The sequence below is a fragment of the Periophthalmus magnuspinnatus genome, chromosome 8 (genome assembly GCF_009829125.3).
Source record: "Periophthalmus magnuspinnatus isolate fPerMag1 chromosome 8, fPerMag1.2.pri, whole genome shotgun sequence".
Taxonomy (NCBI): domain Eukaryota; kingdom Metazoa; phylum Chordata; class Actinopteri; order Gobiiformes; family Gobiidae; genus Periophthalmus; species Periophthalmus magnuspinnatus.
In genome coordinates this window covers 12634692-12652546 of record NC_047133.1, presented here as the reverse complement: position 1 = coordinate 12652546, position 17855 = coordinate 12634692, and the positions used below count along the sequence as shown (strand labels likewise).

Sequence of the window (17855 nt, the reverse complement as noted above, 5' to 3'; positions counted from 1 at the left end):
CTTTCAACTTTTATTATTAATATTTACTTACTTATTTATTTAATAATAATTATTAATTATTAAAGACCCAAAGACTGCAATTATTAAATAATAATAATTTAATAATTGCAGTCTTTGGGTGTGAGGGAGACACTCCTAAGGACCTTCTCTGTGGCACCATTAGCCTCATATGCAGCTGGGTATTTCTCTATCACTTGTCTGCAGTTGTCAGTAGAAACCAGCAGATGGCGTCAAATGACTAGCCATGACAGCACATTGTTTAGGTGAAATTTCATAATTTCTCTGTTCATTGTCTTGGTCTTAAAGGGGTTCTATATGTAGCTTTTATGGTGGATGGTCCAGCCTGCCTTTTATGTGATGCTATTACTCTCCGTGGAACGTTCCACAGTATGACATTAAACATATCTTCCTTTCATTTGTTCAATTAATTTTGTTTTTATTGCCAAAAAATTCCCCAAAACATGCATGCTTACAGTGAACCACCCCACCCCACAGCAGGGTCTAGTGGCGTCTCCATGGGGACGGACACGTTTATAGGAACTGTATATAGACTGTACTCGTACAGTAAAAGAAAATAATTTTATATATATATAGTACTGAAATTTTAATGTGTGTTCACCTGCCCTGGGACTGCACATGGAAAGTAGCAGTAGCTAAATCTGGTACAATTCTTCTTCTTCTTCTTCTTCTTTTCTTAGATTAATGAATTTGTACATGTCCCTGACAAATAAAGAATAAAGAAAGAAAAAAAGAAAGAAATTTACAATCATAACTAAACCTGTATTGCCAGTGCCAGTCACCTGTAGATAGTGGACACATACAAGTTTTTCTCATTCTCAGTATATGGACAGACCTCATGTGAAAGCTCAGAACCTCCAGAATTCCCTCACTGAGCTGCAAAGGCTGCACTAGCACTGATTCATTATTGGCTGCAGGTGCTGGGGTTTAAATAGTGACTATTCAGATCAGAGAGAGTCTTTTTAGAGGGTTTTTTGTAATTAACAATCAATCATTATTATGATTGTTATCAGTAAAAGCTATATTTGATTTGAACGTGTTTAGGCTACAAATGTTAATGGAATTTCAAATCAAAATATTACATGCAGTTTCTTTAATGCCATATTGTGGAACATTCCAGCCAAAAACTCTAACATCCCCATTGAGACATGCACCTTGAAAACTTACAAAGTGCAGTTTTAAATGCAGTTAGTTTTAAGTTTTAAATAAAAACTAAACAAATAGGCTGTGGGCGTGCGTAAAGTCGCTCCCTGGCGTCATGACGTAGTGCGATCAACAACAACTCAGCTGTTCTGATGACGCCTTCACTGTACACAAGGAAACGAGAGATACAAAACATATCACAAGCGATTTGAATTAATTCTCAACGCATTTTAATTCACCGTGAAGCATATTTGTATATATATATTCATTGTTTTTATCTGACTGTTCATCCATACCCAAAAGGCACCGCAATATATTTAGAAATAAAGTATAAACGTTAAATACAGGCACAAACCGACTGTGTGGAGCAACCCCTGAACGCACCACGAGACAAGCGAAGGAAAAAAAAGGGAGAAAGGAGGAAGACATCCACCACCACGTAGCCACCGTAGCATCGTAACGGTCCCGCGGTCCTTCCCCCGAAATGCACCCGCTTTTACGCGCCCACTGACCGGCCAGGAGTGTCTTGTGTACCCGCGGAACACCTCCACATCCACCCGCGTTCGGCGCAAGGGAGTCGGCCCGCAAAAGATGGAGCTGGAGGACGGGGTTGTGTACCAGGACGACCCCGGGGGGACGTCCGCGATGATGTCTGAGCGCGTATCGGGCCTGGCCAGCTCCATTTACCGGGAGTTCGAGCGCCTCATCGGGAAGTACGACGAGGACGTGGTGAAAGAGCTGATGCCGCTGGTGGTGGCCGTGCTGGAGAACCTCGACTCGGTGTTTGCGGAGAACCAGGAGCACGAGGTGGAGCTGGAGCTTTTGAAGGAGGACAACGAGCAGCTCATCACCCAGTACGAGCGGGAGAAGGCGCTCAGGAAGCACGCCGAGGAGGTGAGGAGGATGGATATGGGACGTGGCCGCGGGTCCTTGTGCGTAATTGGAGGCTCCGTCGTGGTTATACTAGTGGATTAACTCGCTGTACACGTGGGTTTGGGTGCCTTCATCCCGACTTCATCATCTTCAGCGGGATGTAAACAACAGTAGGCTCAGGCACGTCACGTCAGACTAGTCCCTCATGGCCCTCTTTGTACGGATAGGGACCATTGTTAGACCTATCCGGGCATTTGTGGTTTTCTATGGGGCATAAGACTTAACCAGGATATGAATCAGGACTGAACAGGACTATAAAACTATGAATCAGTGCTAAATCAGAGCTAAACCAGTACTAAACTAGGATTAGGTCAGGATTTAACCAGGACTAAGTCAAGTCTAAGGTTCAGGTGAGTTCATACATGTCCTTTTTCAGGTCTAGTTTAGTCCAGATGTAGACTTTGTTTGGTATTTGGTCCTGTTCTAGTTCAAGATTACTAGTGCTGAATATATTCCCAGTTTAGTCCCAGTTTGATGTGGTTTATGTGCAATTGTGAATGCACCGTAAATGCATTCACCAGTAATAAACCAGTATTAACCAGTGCTAAACCACGGTTAAACCAGGGCTTATCATGACTAAATTAGGACTATATCAGAACCTAAGCTTAGGGCAAACCATTAACAAATCTGTGCTAAACCAGGATTTTACGCTTTAAGTCCAGTTTAAATTCCTATAAAGATGGCTTGATTGTGTGCTATAGCCATGGTTAAATCCTAGCCCATGTTTAGATTTGAGTTCAGCACCAAGTTTTTGTCAAATCAGCCTAAATCAGGACTAAATCAGGTCTAAACTAAACCAGCAACTAAATCAGAACCTAAGCCTATAGGGCAAACCATGAGCAAATCTGTGCTAAACCAGGATTTTATGCTTGGTGGTTTAAGTTCAGTTAAGTTCCTATAAAGATGGATTGATCCTGTTCTATAGCCATGGTTAAATCCTAGTCCATGTTTAGATTTGAGTTTAGTACCAAATTATTGTCAAATTAGCCTAAATCAGGACAAGACTAAACCAGGAACTAAATGAAACCAATTCCCCTGTCCTCCTAGCCCAGAACGGAACAAATTAATGTTACAAAACTGATTTAACAGTTTTATACATACTAGGATTATGCTATACTATACGAATTTCTTGGTTAGTGCATAAAGAAGAAAGACGTGTGGTGACTCAGCCTTTTCAAACACTGTAACACACGTGTCACATATGACAGTCTAAAGGGACTAAAAATAGGACTGTATAGACCTATAAATATCTTACTGTAAGTCTTAAACACGGCTGGAATAAAACTGGTCGTTTAATTCATTTGGTGACTTTTGTGAATAGTTAAAACTGTGGGTTAATACAAACATATGTGACTGTGTAGCCCTTGGCATTTGTAACAGCTGCACCGTGCATGACTGATAATGGATATATAAGCTGTAGTAGCTCCACTATGCATCTTTCACATAACAACCAAAACATAACTAAACTAGACCACAAAATAGAGTATGGGATTTGGCATTTGGGAAAATTCAATATTTAAAAACTACTGTATCTTTTAGGTAATAAAGTAAAAGCATGCGGTTTTCATTCTGGTTGTGTTTATTGTACTGAAAACATGAGTAACGTGAGTGTGTATCTCTATAGTTTTGGCTTTATATTTCCAGACTGTACCTTTTTAAACTCACATTGTAGAGTTTAAGTTTGCTTCATTTTCATAATATGCAGAGAATTGAATAACTAATTAACTTTAGTCACATAAAGACAAAACAGTCAATTTCTATCAGATGGAAGGCCTTAACTTAGGATATTTTAGACATTTTGTTTATTTAGCTGTATGAATATTGTATAGCTAGTATTATAACATTAGAAACCATACTGATATATTGTGCTTCAAAAACATTTTTAAACGAACACGTCACGATTTAATAACATGAGTCTATAATAAGAACTGGATATCCCACTGTGCCCATGTGAGATCCACTAGTGACCTCCCCATAGGTACTGCAACTCCCGGGAGCGCCGGCCCAGAAAGAATTCTTCCATAGAGTGCAATGCATTTCTGGAGAAATCAAACCGCCCGTGTTCGGCTGACAGGGCCACAGCTTTCACAAAGGTCAGATTTTGTAGGGATTTTTTTGTATTTTCACAGTTTAATTTCCTACAAAGTGCCTAAAAGTTAGCTTTGTAAGATTTAGCTTAGCCCTACTCTGACCCCACGCTAGCTCCGCTCTAGTAGTTATCACTCTGATTGGTCAGAACTGATCACTTTGTCACACGGTGGGCTGCGCTAGACCAGTTTTCAGGAAGTAAAGTGGAAGAAAAAAACTTTTTGGGCATTTCGTTGCAATGAGCACAGGCCATTGAAAACAACACAACACCATCTTTGGTTCATCTTCCAGATCTTATTATACTTCCATGTTTAAGAGTGAATGGCAGATATTACTTTCAGGTCATGTGACTTATTGTCAGTGTGAGCAGTAGTAGCAGGTGAAGACACAGCCCCCATCTTGAATTTTGATTTGTTTGAGAAAAAAAACCCAAATGCATTACTAGACCTACTTCAACTTGAGGTTGAATGATTTACAGGGAAAAAATAGCTTCAGATAGTTCTTTTTTTTTTTTTTTTTTTTTTTTCTAACATTAGAAATGCAGAAATAATATGTTTGGTTGATTTTATTTTTTCAAGAGACATGTTTCTTGTAGAAGGCTAACGCTATCCCGAGTGTCTGTCTGACTCAGCTGCACAGGAAGTGGACACATACTTTCCCACCCGTCCCACAAAAGGCGTTTCCCCATGACCAAAAAAGCACTTCCTGTTTAACAAGTCAATTACAGAATATCACATAATAGTTATCGCAAATCTGCTCTCCCAATATGAAAAGAAAAAAAAGATGCTGTTTGTCCTGGCTTAATCTTTGTGAAGTTTCAATTTAGACTTGTATTCTAAATATTCTAAATTGTTGTTTCGGACATATGCTAGATATATATGTATACTAGTCGGCATAATCTCCTAAACAAGAGCAAATAGTGACAATAATGATAATATATGAATTAATTTATGCTTCTGACACAACAATTTTAAAGCAGGATTTTCAGTTCTAAACGTACAATATAGTTACAAACAAAAGCTACAAAAAATGAATAGCCGAATGAAACACTTAATACTTAATACTTAATTTGCAGCTATAATGAGTCATAGAAGTTATTTATTCCGTCTGCAGCTCAATTCTTGTTGAAATACAAAAAAATAACAAGAAGTTCTAGACTACAAAGAAAAAGTACCCACACCGAATATTAACTCCCGAAAAATATTGTTCCATCGATTATTTACTGAAGTGTGTATAGCAAACGACAAAATTTAAATCTGTCAACTGGACAAAAAGTTGTGGAAGTGAAGACATTTTGTTGCTCATCCAAGCTGCTTCTTCAGTTCTGGTCAGATTGCTGGTGAACACTGCCTTATATCTGTTTGAAGGGAGGAGCTAAGTACACTGAAACTGTAAACAGCTTATGTCTCCAGTTTCAGATTTAAAAGTCTTTATAGTAATTATGTTGACAGGCCTGAGTGTGAGTTATCTGGAGTTTTTAGACTGGACAGTTAAATCAGCCTTTTGGTAAATTATCATGTTTTATATAGCGTTTTTCCACATTTTAAGGCACTCAAAGCACTTTCCACACACACATTCATACACCAGTGTAGGCGGACACAAGGGTGGGTTAAGTGTCTTGCCCAAGGACACAATGACAGCATTCATCTGTGGGAGCTGGACCACTTCCAGCTGAACCGCTCAACCAATGTTCATGACGAGAGCGGGATTCGAACTGCCAACCTTCACTTCTCACTTGGCATTTCGTGTGTATCTCTGTAACATACTGTCTTCTCTTGTCTTTGTGTGGAGCAGAAGTTCATTGAGTTTGAAGATGTCCATGAGCAGGAGAAGAAGGACATGCAGACCCACGTGGACCGCATGGAGTCCCACTCACGCCAGCTCGAGCTCAAGATCAAGAACTACAACGACCAGAGTAAGGATACGCTCACAATGTCAAAACCTGGAGCTTCATACCAACCAGCCTCGACTAAAAACACGCTAAACAGAAGGAACTCATTTTAAAGGGTTTGCAGTGATCCAAACTTACTCCCTCTAACGCATTCCTAGCATCCTAATTATTCACCATGATGAGTTTAAAAAGTAGGGATGAGGGGCAAAAATACACTTTTTTAAATACATTTTTTAGGCAATAATAATATAAAGATTTAGTTCATGTAATAAAGTACATTCTATTTTGTCATTTCTCCAGTTAATGACTAAATCAGCTCAAAATGAAAGTACTGTGGGTTGACCACGTCTAATTATAAAATGTTTTTGTCTTCCATGAACCAGGAAGTGAGGTTGGTGCGTGGTTAGCATGTTAGTTGTTGTTAGCATTGTCACAAAGGAAAATCTCCACTCTAGTCTTTGAGAGTTGTGAAAAGTGCTGATAATACTATAATGAATAATTTAAATGCAAACAACTCCATTAGAAAACAGAGGAATAACTTTGGACCACTATAAACAGTTAAAGAAGACGTATTGTGCTTGTATAATCTATGACACCGATGGATCATTATGTCATTATAATTTGCACATTAACACTGCTGAATTCTACTCGTATCACTGATTAAGAAAATAAAATTGAACAAAGTAAGCACAGAGCAGCGGCCTGCACCTGTGGCTGTGAAAAGGAGAGTTGACCTGCAATATGGCGTCTTGAAAATAAGCGATTAAACATTGCTCAGACATGCATAAACCACTCCAAATACAGCTCTGAGAGGGTAAATGAGAAGGGGAAACAAATATAACATGGTTAAAAGCTGTGAAAAGTCGATTTAGCATTGTAGGTCTGCTTTAAATGTGAAGTAGTTCTGCATTTCACATTAACCCTATTGTGGCGGATGCTTTCATTGCCAATAGAGCGTGGTTGCGGACTTTCCTTTACCGTAACTCCATAAACAAATGTGCTGTCATGTAAATTCAAACGGCATCTCAAAGCTCTTTAAATATTTTACTGTCATTACGGTAATCTGCCTCCATTGTTCCTCAAAGATGACTAATCAGAGCACAGGTGCTGCGGGGATTGTCCCAGTCACTTATTCAATGCGTCAAAGAAAAACTACTGATGGATATGTAAAATAGAGGTAGTTGTGTGAAAAAATGCAGTACATTCTGATACTTCCTTTAACATGATATTTATGGCTAAAAACAGTATAAAAGTCTAGGCTATACTGATCTATAGTGTGCTCAGTCCTTAAAGGGTTAAGTCAGCATAAATCAGCCTCTCCAGTTTCCCCTGTCATCCCAAAAGCTTTACTTTTACTTAAAATCAATTAAAAACTCCCAGTTGCTCATGAATCATGACAGAATTTTAATTGTATCCCGTTCGTCCTAACTAAATTGTGCGTTTAATGGGGCTACAGTGTCATCTTCATATGACATACTTGGATGAGTTTTGTGTTACAGTAATGGGATTAAAGGCTTTTGGTTAAACCCATCCCTTTAATGCGACAAAGCCCACCGCCTTCTTATTGGTGGATTAGGAAATCAACTGTCATTGGCTGATACATGTGGGAAAAAATATATATTCACAAATGTTTATAACTTGTAGTGAGTTGGATTGTAACACTGGCTTTGTTTACACCACAAATCATACCATTGTCTGATTTCTGGAGTTATCAGATTATAGAAATGTAAACATATTACATCTGATGGGAATAATCTGATTTATTTGATAGTTCTCGCCTGTGTAAGTTTTGACAAGAAGAATTATGCAAAAAGGCTAAACTGATTTAGCAAAGACAAAAAAGAAAGTGGAAAGAATTCAGGTACAGGCCCTTCACCATGTATTTGGGCTTCCCTAGTACAAGGATATTGTATAAATGGCTCTTGAGGTCAAAATAAATCTGCTTCCAATTACAATAATCAGGAAGTGCGTGTTAGCATGGTAATGGATGTCAGCTTCAGCGTCACAGCAAAACTCCACTCTGATCTCTGAAAGTTATGAAAAGCACTTATAAACTCAATGCGGTGAATAATTAGGATGCTCTGAATGCATAAGGTAAGTGAGAAATAACTTTAGACTACTGCAAATTATTTAAAATTAACTAGTTTTTCACAGTTTTAAGTCTGTTACACATGTCATCAGGTGTTTTGATAACCACATTTCTCTTGTGCTGTAAACACAAACCAAAAAAACAGATCTAATTATTGGGTTATATGATCATGCTAGTTATCTGATTTTTATTATCCATGTAAATGTACACACTCACTGACTGTTTAGCTCTGCAGATGCTAAAAACATGAGTAATCATTTTGTTTCTGCTTAGCTTTTTGAGTGGGAGTGGAATGACAAAATCCAGTGTAATGGTAAATGATGCTAGTTTTCTGATGAACATTGGCCACATGTTATTTTGGATGTTTTTGTTGCACTGAAAATCAGAAAAAAAAGTGTCCTTATTGAGAGTGGGCTTGCATCTCCACAGACCTGACTTTTATTTGGCCTGGAGTAGGACCTCCTGCTTGTTTCCATGGCAATGTCGTTCCTTTGGCTATACTCTTCCACAGTATGGCATTAATCTCCATAGAGAATGAAGAATGAGAAAGTATGGTTTTAACTTTTTATTTCCATGGAATCATGCAGGTGAAATAACACCTCCAGAAAGTTACATGGTGTTGCTTAAAATCAGACCTATTCTGCAAAACGACTTTTCAGAGCTTTTAGCCATGTTATAGTTTTTTCCCTTTCTCATTTACCCTCTTGAAGTTCTCTTTAATAGCATACTTTCAAGACTCTATATTGTCAATCAATCCCTGCTTTCACCGGCATACGCCCACTTCAGTTTTCTGTCTTAATCGGTGATAGGTGTAGGTTTTATGTTGTCATTTTGGTACAAATTAAAAAAAAAAAAAAAATTATGACATAGTGATAGAGGAACATTTTTTTCCCACATATTTCCCCATTCAAATAAACACAAATGTTGCTAAAGTAACAGTTTTTTCAGTTGTACCTGTGTCAGCCGTGGCACATGACACCAGTCGGTCAATCATTCATAAAACCTGACATAGTTCAGAACAGAGTCCAAAGCTGCTTACTCCACATTCAGCATTTAAAAAGACAGCTACAATGAAACTTAACTACTTAACTAAACAATCTGAAAGTTTTAAAAGAAAGTTTGAAAGTCAATTTTAATTTGACCTGTAGCAAATTTGTTCAGATTTTAGTCTAATAATTATTTTTACTGTTTCAGTGTAGTTTTAGTTTAAAGGTCCTATGTAATGCAAAATAGATTCTTGTGAGCTTTAAGCCATGTTGTCTTTTGTTTCATTCACACATGTTTGAGTAACGCTGCATAATTAGTCTACTGTGACGTCATGAAGCGGTAGTTTTCAACAGCTAACTTTTACGTTTGTTCCGTAGAGATCGGCAATTCCAGGGCTGAAATTATTCAAATGATTCTAGTGAAGGTGTGTGGAGTTTAAAAACGCAGTGGAGCACTTCCTGTATTACCTCATGACATCACAAGGTGGAACAGAGCGTTTTCTGAGAGAAGAGCTCGGCCTAAATATGCTTTGTGTGTTAAACATGTGTGAATGAAACAAACACAACTCCAGGTCTGTTTGTGATGAGGAAACGTTATAAGTTAGAAAGTCCTTTTAAATGGGAAAAAATAAAAAAATAAAATAAAAAAATAGAAGGTAACTTGTCTGTGTTAATTGTTATGGGGTAATTTTCATTAAACAGACAGATTGCAGAGAATGATAATAGCAAGAATTATAATTTTGTAGTATATCATATAAACGAATGTAATTACTCTCTTGGTTGTTTTTAGTCAGCAGGTTAGAAGAGCGAGAGCTGGAGCTAAAAAAGGAATACAGCTCCCTCCATCAGAGACACACAGAGGTAAAATAAAGCAGACATTTGACTTTTTCTTGTAATATCCGTAATATTTCATAACTATCTTTGTGTTACAGATGATCCACAACTACATGGAGCACGTGGAGAGGGTCAAACTGCAGCAGGTCAGCGAGACCTCCGAAAACAGTGCTGTGCCAAGAGTCCGGTAACAACTGATTTCTGACTTCTATTACCATGATATAATGTTGTTCCCTCATCAAAAACATGCCTGAAGAGGTTTTAGATGTCATCCATGCATGTTTGAATAATCTTGTGATGTCTCTTTATTCAAACCTGCCTGTACAATTCTGTCCAGTGTTCAGCCCACAAGCCTGCATCACCCATGCTCCCATATGAATATAGAGGAGCATGATACAAAACAATACACTATAACGTCACAAACCTGATGCGATGTGCAATCATTAGCATGTTGACTGTGTGGTGATAGCGCTCTGCAGGGGGAGTGACTTGGAGTGGAGAGCAAGGAGAGGGGAGTCTCAGAAATGAAAATTAAATGTATGAAACATGTTAATACGTTGTTTTAATAGGTTCATTTTCACAACAATTGAAAATATGTCCTTGCGTTAGCTTCTGGGCTTTCGGTTTGAGGTGACACTGGCTTGGTTGGTAAAGTGATCATCCCCATAACCAGGCGGCTGATGGTTCAAATCCTGCTTCTTCTAGTTAGTTCATACTGCTGTTGTGTCTTTGTTCAGGACTCATGCCTACATATGCAACCACATCTGTCCGTCTGCTCCAGAGCTGATATGGCTAGCAAAATGGCGCATACAAAAAGTCAATTCAACATAGCACGGCCCTCTTAAGCTAAGTGTACTTTTACATATTGATCTTGCTCCATCTGTCGTGTCCAGTGAACGACCACTATCCTTGGGCATCTTCCCGTCATCTGGGGGCTCCTCTTTGATCATCCCGGACACCAAGGCCAGAGCGGAGACTCCGGCCACAGAGGGCTGGAGGTTCACTGACCGCACCCATAACCGCTCCGACACCAGCCTCAAGGTATGAGCACAAAATGAAATACATTTTTTTGTTTTTTTATATGGTCCATAATGTTTAAAACTGAAAAGGGGAAACAAAACACAATAACTAATGTTTATTGAGTATTTCGTGGTTTGATTGTGGTGTAGCTAGCTAACTACTGTACCAAATTTCAGCAGAGGGCGCATGGATTTTATCTGCTGGTGCACTGTGGAGTGAAACTTTTGGGTTAGTGAGGACAATATTAGCACTGATGATCCGAATTAGTCAGATGAATGTGTATTTAAATGGATTAGGAAATTCTAACATTGATAAAGCCTATTTAGCCTAATATAGGACATTAAAATAATAAGCTTTTTGATTAACTACAATGTTTAAATACACCTGTCCCTGATTTTTTTGCCATGTAATTAAGAAAATATACTTGCCCTAATACAGATCTATTGTAAAAGCAGCTGTTAGGGTCAAAATGAAATTGCTGTGTGCTGTCTGCATCTAATTTATTGACTGTACATAGCTAACCTGCTAGCTGCAAGGTTCCAAATATGAAGTGAGCATGGGCGCGCTTCTGGCTCCATCGACTTCAATTCACTTTGTATTGAAACACTCGCTCCTCTCTCCATAACTGCTACTGTTAAGTTGTCATTCTGACCTTAAAAAGTTCTCTCCCCGAGCTCACTCTCGCTAGCGTTAGCAACAGGTTTGATTGTCAGCCTTCTGGCTCATCTGTGTTCTCTGGTTTTCTTCTGTGAGGCCAAAGCTTGCACATAATCAGACTGCAGCTATGTGGATTATTCATTATTCACCATTAATCACCATGAAGAATTTATAAGCTCTTTTTACAACTTTCTGAAACCAGTGCGAAGTTTTGTCATCACAGTCTTGCTAACAACAACTAACATGCACTTCCTGATACTCATTACATTAAAACGCTTCATAATTAGACACAGACAGTACACAGGGGACTTATTTTGACCTCAAGAGCTGCTTAGACAATACATCTGTCCTGGGGCAAGCAAATTGTGCTCAACTTAAAGGCCTCCTTTCAATTTCCCCATTAAGACAGTAAAAAGGTGGGATTTTAATGGAGCTGTAGCTGAAATGTTCTATTTTGTAAGGTTTTCCAAATTATGCCATATATAGTAAGTGATGATTAATGGTCCAAAAAATCAACAAAAGCCACGTACATGTTAGCATACTTTAAATCGTTACAATCTGCCGTGGTTTGAAATGAACAAATCTTGCAGTTATTTGGTCTTATTCTGTGACAGTTCCTCCTGGCGCTGTAACAGAAGCAGGTTTGTGTTCGGTGCTTGTAAAAATAGCGTCTTTGATGAAGCCAGGATGAGCTCAGGCTCGTTTTATCGCAGATCTGACAGGGCCATCTTTGTCTCTGTCTCCTCCCTGTACCCATCGCAGAGACAGGTGCAGCAGCTAGCCTCAAGATACATGAGCAGTGACCTTACAAACCGAGTATATGTGCTCAAACAACACAAAACAACTGATGTGGGACTGATTCAGAGGAACGCAGAAATGGTATCGACGCAAGATTATTTTTGATGATGATAATGATAATATAGTAAAATTTTCACTTATTTCCCTCATAGACTTTCTGAAAAATTCAAATTATAAGGGATTTTAGCTTGCCAAAATATAGTTTGCGAGACTCTAAAATAGGGATATAGGGAGGCAATATGTCAGTTCCAGTATCAGTATTGTTTTTTTCTGTGTGTGTCTGTTGGTATCGACTAATATTAAATAAACTAAAGTCAATACCAATATTTCTTTGAGTAACAATGGAAATAGAAGAGCATTAAATGACTACCTGGAACATAAAATAATTTGCTGCATGACTGGTTAAACATATATATATGAAAAAAAATAATAATTTAGTTATTCATTTTACAGTGACATTTATTTGTGATCTTGACTTATACTTCAGGTACATTTCTGGGCCTTGCAATTGATTTTAAAAGCTAAATATTGTCAGTTATCGGCCAAAATATCTGATCTCATATCGTCTAAAATTAAAATCTATATTGGCGTAGCCCTAATAAAATGTATCTAGATTTTTTTTTTTCAGTTTTTCCAATAGTTATGCCTAGCTATTTATCCTCCTTTCGTGCTTTTAAACTCTTCAAAAAGCAAGAATTCAATTGTCAAAACAAATATCTTAATATATATTTTTTCTCCTAACCCAAACATCAAACACTGAGTAGATTTCCATACTGAAGACACTATTCTTCAACACTATATGCTTCAATTATTTTCTCAACATTGCTTTGTGTGTAAATAATCCGTTAAGGGTCATGCCACATTATTCTATGCCTCTATCTCTTCTTTCTCTATGCTGAAACTGGGACAGAGGCTTGCGGTGGTGCAGTGCATTGTGGGAGATGAGTCGCTGTATGGCTAGAGGCCAGAGGAGAGACAGCTGCTTTTTGATTGGTACTTACGTCATCATTGCCACCATGGCCATAGAGTGAGGGTCGTGGCCAGAGTGGATGAGTGACTTTGATGCATGTTACTTTTATGAATCATGTCTATTTAAGAAAAACATCCCTGGATTATAATATATCTGACACGACAAAGTTAAATTTTAATCAAGGTATTCCCCCAAAACTTGAAAGTACAGTCCTTAGTGTTGTTAGGGTTTCTCATGAGCATTTTTTTCTTTGCACTATTGGGAGATTTTTGGTTATTTTTAGGTATTACGGTAAGATTTAAGCTGTCGACATTTGAATTATGAACTTTACTCATGACTCATTTTAGACTCAAACTAACTACTTAAGTGTTGCATTCTGTTATTTCAAGACGTGTGGGTCTAGAACTTCTGTATCCTGGCTCCCTGATTTCAGTTTAGTTAATCAGTCCCAGCTGTCAGAAATCGCACGGTCTGTTTGTGTAAAATACGAGAATTTTCAAGAAGAGATGTCTTACGCGCTTGAACTGCTACTGGTTTGACTGTCCCCATTTCCAGACTAAACGAGGATTCAGTAAGCATCTATTTAACAGAATTAAAGGGCCCGTTTCACGCTATGTTCTGATCTATGTTTATAATGTTTTCCTCATCATAACATATCATCAAAACATACCCGGAGTTGTGTTGAGTTTTGTTTCATTCACACATGTTTAGCACAAATCGTAGTTCGTCTCTCTATCAGAAAGCACTCTGTTCCACTTTGTGATGTCATGTGGTAATACAGGAAGTGCTCCACTGTGTTTTTAGATTCCATACACCTTCACTAGAATCATTTGGATCATTTCAGCCCTGGAATTGCCCATCGGTACTGAACAATAGGCAAAAGGAAGCTGTTAACTTAAAAACTACTGCTTCATGACATCACAAGGTGGAACAGAGTATTTTGGTTTGGAGATGTAGACGGACAATAAACAAAACACAACTCTGGGTATGTTTTTGAGGAGGTAACAATATTATTACACAAAATTGACTCTGATGAGCTTATAGAGGACCTTTAACAGACTGTTTTTCTTATTTCCAACAGCTTCAAGAACAAGCCCTTTTCCTCTATAACACTTATGTATGACGATATATTTTCTGTACTCCATCCATTCCAATAACACGCGCTGCTTCTCATCTCTGCCTGTGCTCACTCGGCTTCCTCACTGTCCCTCTCCCCTTACCTCCTCTCCGCACAGCTGGACTTCACGGAGCTCCCCAGGGACAGGGAGGGTAAGCCAGCGCAGGACTCCACCTCCTGGGGCTCTTCTCTGACTGACGCCTGCAAGGTGAAAGGGGGTAGTACCTCTGTGTGGCCTGTAGCGGGCACTGTGGTGTCTGTGTGTACTGTAGACTCATTCACTGTGCTGGTTTTTCTGTTCAAACGCACTGCTGCTGTGTCATTCTGTGCTCTCATAGACTGTCACTATTCACCATGGCTGTATACTGGGTCTGTGGTGTTCACAACCAGGGCCAGGCTTCATGCAACCGTATTGGGGTATAAATATTTTAACATTATTTTGCAAGGTTTTACAATTGTCATAATTACTGACATCATGACTAAAATTAAATCAAATCTGTTTTTCGTTCACATTGTCCTTGACCTTTCAGAGACTGCCACTCTAAAAACAATGCAGTTGAACTCTGCACTGTAAAATGGAATTTATTTTATAGCAAACCCATAAACACAGCCCAAGTATTGACTGTCAGATATTGGGTAAACATTTTTAAGAAAAAAAAAAAATTGATAAAAAAAGAAACAAACAAATAATATATTTTTTATTTTATTTTGCTGCACGATTTCAAACTTTGTGTGTGTGTCAGTCTGTCTATCAATATCTCTATCTACATCTATATCTATCTCTATCTATAGCTATCGCTATATATTTCTGTAGCTCTATTTATCTATATCTTTATCTCTCTCCTCTCCATATATATATATATATATATATATATATATATATATATATATATATATATATATATATATATATATATATATATATATATATATATATATATATATATATATATATATATATATATATATATATATATAAAATCTCCATCTATTTTTATACAGGGAGAACAAAATGAGAGGACTCAGTCCATTTAAAATATTAAAGCAGGTGCAGCTGTGAGTATAAATGTTTGTCACCAGATTACTAGTGTGCATTTGTAGCACCAAAGTATTATTTATTTTAGTGCATTTTTGGCTGTGAAATCATATTGTGATGTCTTCATTGACAATTGTAAAACCAAAAATCCGGATGTCAGTTCTATAAATTCATAATGATTCTGTTAAAAAAACAAAACAAAAACAAAAAAAACATGGTTGCATCCAGCACTCTTCATATTTTACATTCTTGCACGTAGCATTACATTAGCTCATGTTGATATTTGCTTCATACTTGTGAACTCACATCTGCCTTCTGGTCCACCACTTGTCATAAATATCATTTTAGTTTTTTCCACTCTTGTTTAAAATAGCTGGTGTCTGTGTTAGCTTTCTTGTGTTTTGTAGTATATCTGTGCTGTTCAGTTGAAATTGTGGTCATTATTTCTTATCTGTTTAGCTGATGATGTGTGTCTACATGAATGCCGCAGTATTATCTCGCACTTTTAATCAGTTGAATTGATTTGATTTCAGTATATTTTTGCAGTGTGCCTTCTGTAATGTGTATCTCTTTTTGCATTTAACACTTGTTCAGTCTTTCTAACCCATCTGGTAGTTCACATGTCTCTGTTTAGGTTAGTCTAATAGTAAGCATGTAATGTGCTGTGTCATTATCTGATTTTTATTTGCAATATTAATGCAGTGTTTCCCAACCTGGGGTGCATAGACCTCTAGGTGTATGCGGAGATGGGTCGTACTCTCATTAACATTGACTTGAGTCACCAAATACTTTTGTAGTAGCATACTTTTACTCCTACTTGAGTAATATATTTGCAAATGTAACAGTAAGTACTTGAGTAAAAGTTTTGGTGTTATGAATTAGTTTTTTCTGATTTTTGTGTATCCTTTGAAAATACCAGACTTTTACTCTTAGTTTTCCCAAATACTTTTTTTTACGTTTAATTGAGTAATTTCTTAGACCACTACTTTGTACTTATACTTGAGTACTTGTAAGTAACATTACTCGTACTTGAGTAGAGTTTTTGCCTACTCTACTTACCTCTATGTGAAATAATTCAGAACTTATTACAAAGCCAAATTTAGTTTTAAGCATTTTAATCTTGTTGAATTATATGTTAATGAACTTATATAATATATCTACAAAACTGAAGAAAATATAGCCTTGAGTTATTATTATTATTATGGTTATTATTTTATTTATTTTTTTTATTTTGTGAAACCAGTAAACATTTCTGCTTTTAGCTTTGCAAGACTAATAGTTGGGAAGCACTTGATCTGCGTTGCTCTGTGTTTTGATGTTTTAAATTTTAGCTTTATTTTTTCCCAGCAGATCCCCCCTGAGAATATGCGGTTTAATAGGTCAGAGTAATAATGATTTAAATGCCTGCGTTTTGTTATTATAGGACGAATTATCAGACCTGCCTGGTTCACAGTCCACCCCACGCAAAGAGGACGGGACCAGGAGTACGGAGGTGCAAGCTGCTCCCGGAACCAGCTCCAAATCAGTGGGTATGGACAAGCCGCACATTTCACTCATAATAATCCACTTCTAAGCCCACACTTTACATTAAACACTAAAACCATGTGTCGCTTTACTTTTACATTCTACACAAATGAGTTTGCTACTGCTTTTCCAATCTTCAAGGCGCTCTAGCTCATTTTACTGTCTGAGAAACTTAAACGATACATTTTAAACTGCAGTGGTCCAAGGTTATTCCTCGTATTCTGAGATAATTATTCACAGTGATGAGTTTATAAGCACATTTCACCACTTTCGAGAGAGTAGTTTTGTCATCCTGGTAATGCTAACAAACATTCATGTGCTAACTAACATGTGAAGTGCACTTGTAAAATAAAAACACTTTATAATTATACAGCAGACAGTACACAGTGGTCTCATTTTGACCCCAAGAGCTGCTTTTTCAATAAATCTGTACTTGAGTTAACAAGTTTTGCTCAAATACATAGAAAAAAAAATGGTGTTAAAATCAAAATCCCTGCCTAGCTTTAATATTTTTGTATTGCTGGTAATAGTCTCACACATGGACTTTGTTTGTGCAGGTTTAGGTGAGAATGAGGAGAGCTCAGACGTACAGGACATCATCGAGTCCACACCAGAGTTGGACATGGACCTCATCGGCTACAGACCCTGCAGGTATGAGTCAGATAAAGTCACTTTTGATTCTGGTTTACCATTCTTAATCCTTGTTTAGACAGCTTGTAGTCATTATTACTCTATGTTTAGTTGGTTTAGG

The 17855-nt window shown here is 37.6% G+C and overlaps 1 protein-coding gene across 2 annotated transcripts in view; it reads left to right on the top strand.

The window, feature by feature from the left end:
* The first annotated feature begins 1543 nt into the window (after positions 1 to 1543).
* spag9a (sperm associated antigen 9a) overlaps positions 1544 to 17855 on the top strand; it is a 36819-nt gene continuing 20507 nt past the window's right edge. For both annotated transcript variants that reach the window (XM_055223726.1, XM_055223727.1), the window contains exons 1-8: positions 1544 to 2055; positions 5977 to 6097; positions 9939 to 10009; positions 10081 to 10169; positions 10876 to 11023; positions 14663 to 14752; positions 17004 to 17109; positions 17662 to 17755. In XM_055223726.1, the coding sequence (XP_055079701.1) occupies positions 1753 to 2055; positions 5977 to 6097; positions 9939 to 10009; positions 10081 to 10169; positions 10876 to 11023; positions 14663 to 14752; positions 17004 to 17109; positions 17662 to 17755 (1022 nt within the window). In that variant the 5' untranslated portion in view covers positions 1544 to 1752. The remainder of the gene's footprint in view (positions 2056 to 5976; positions 6098 to 9938; positions 10010 to 10080; positions 10170 to 10875; positions 11024 to 14662; positions 14753 to 17003; positions 17110 to 17661; positions 17756 to 17855) is intronic.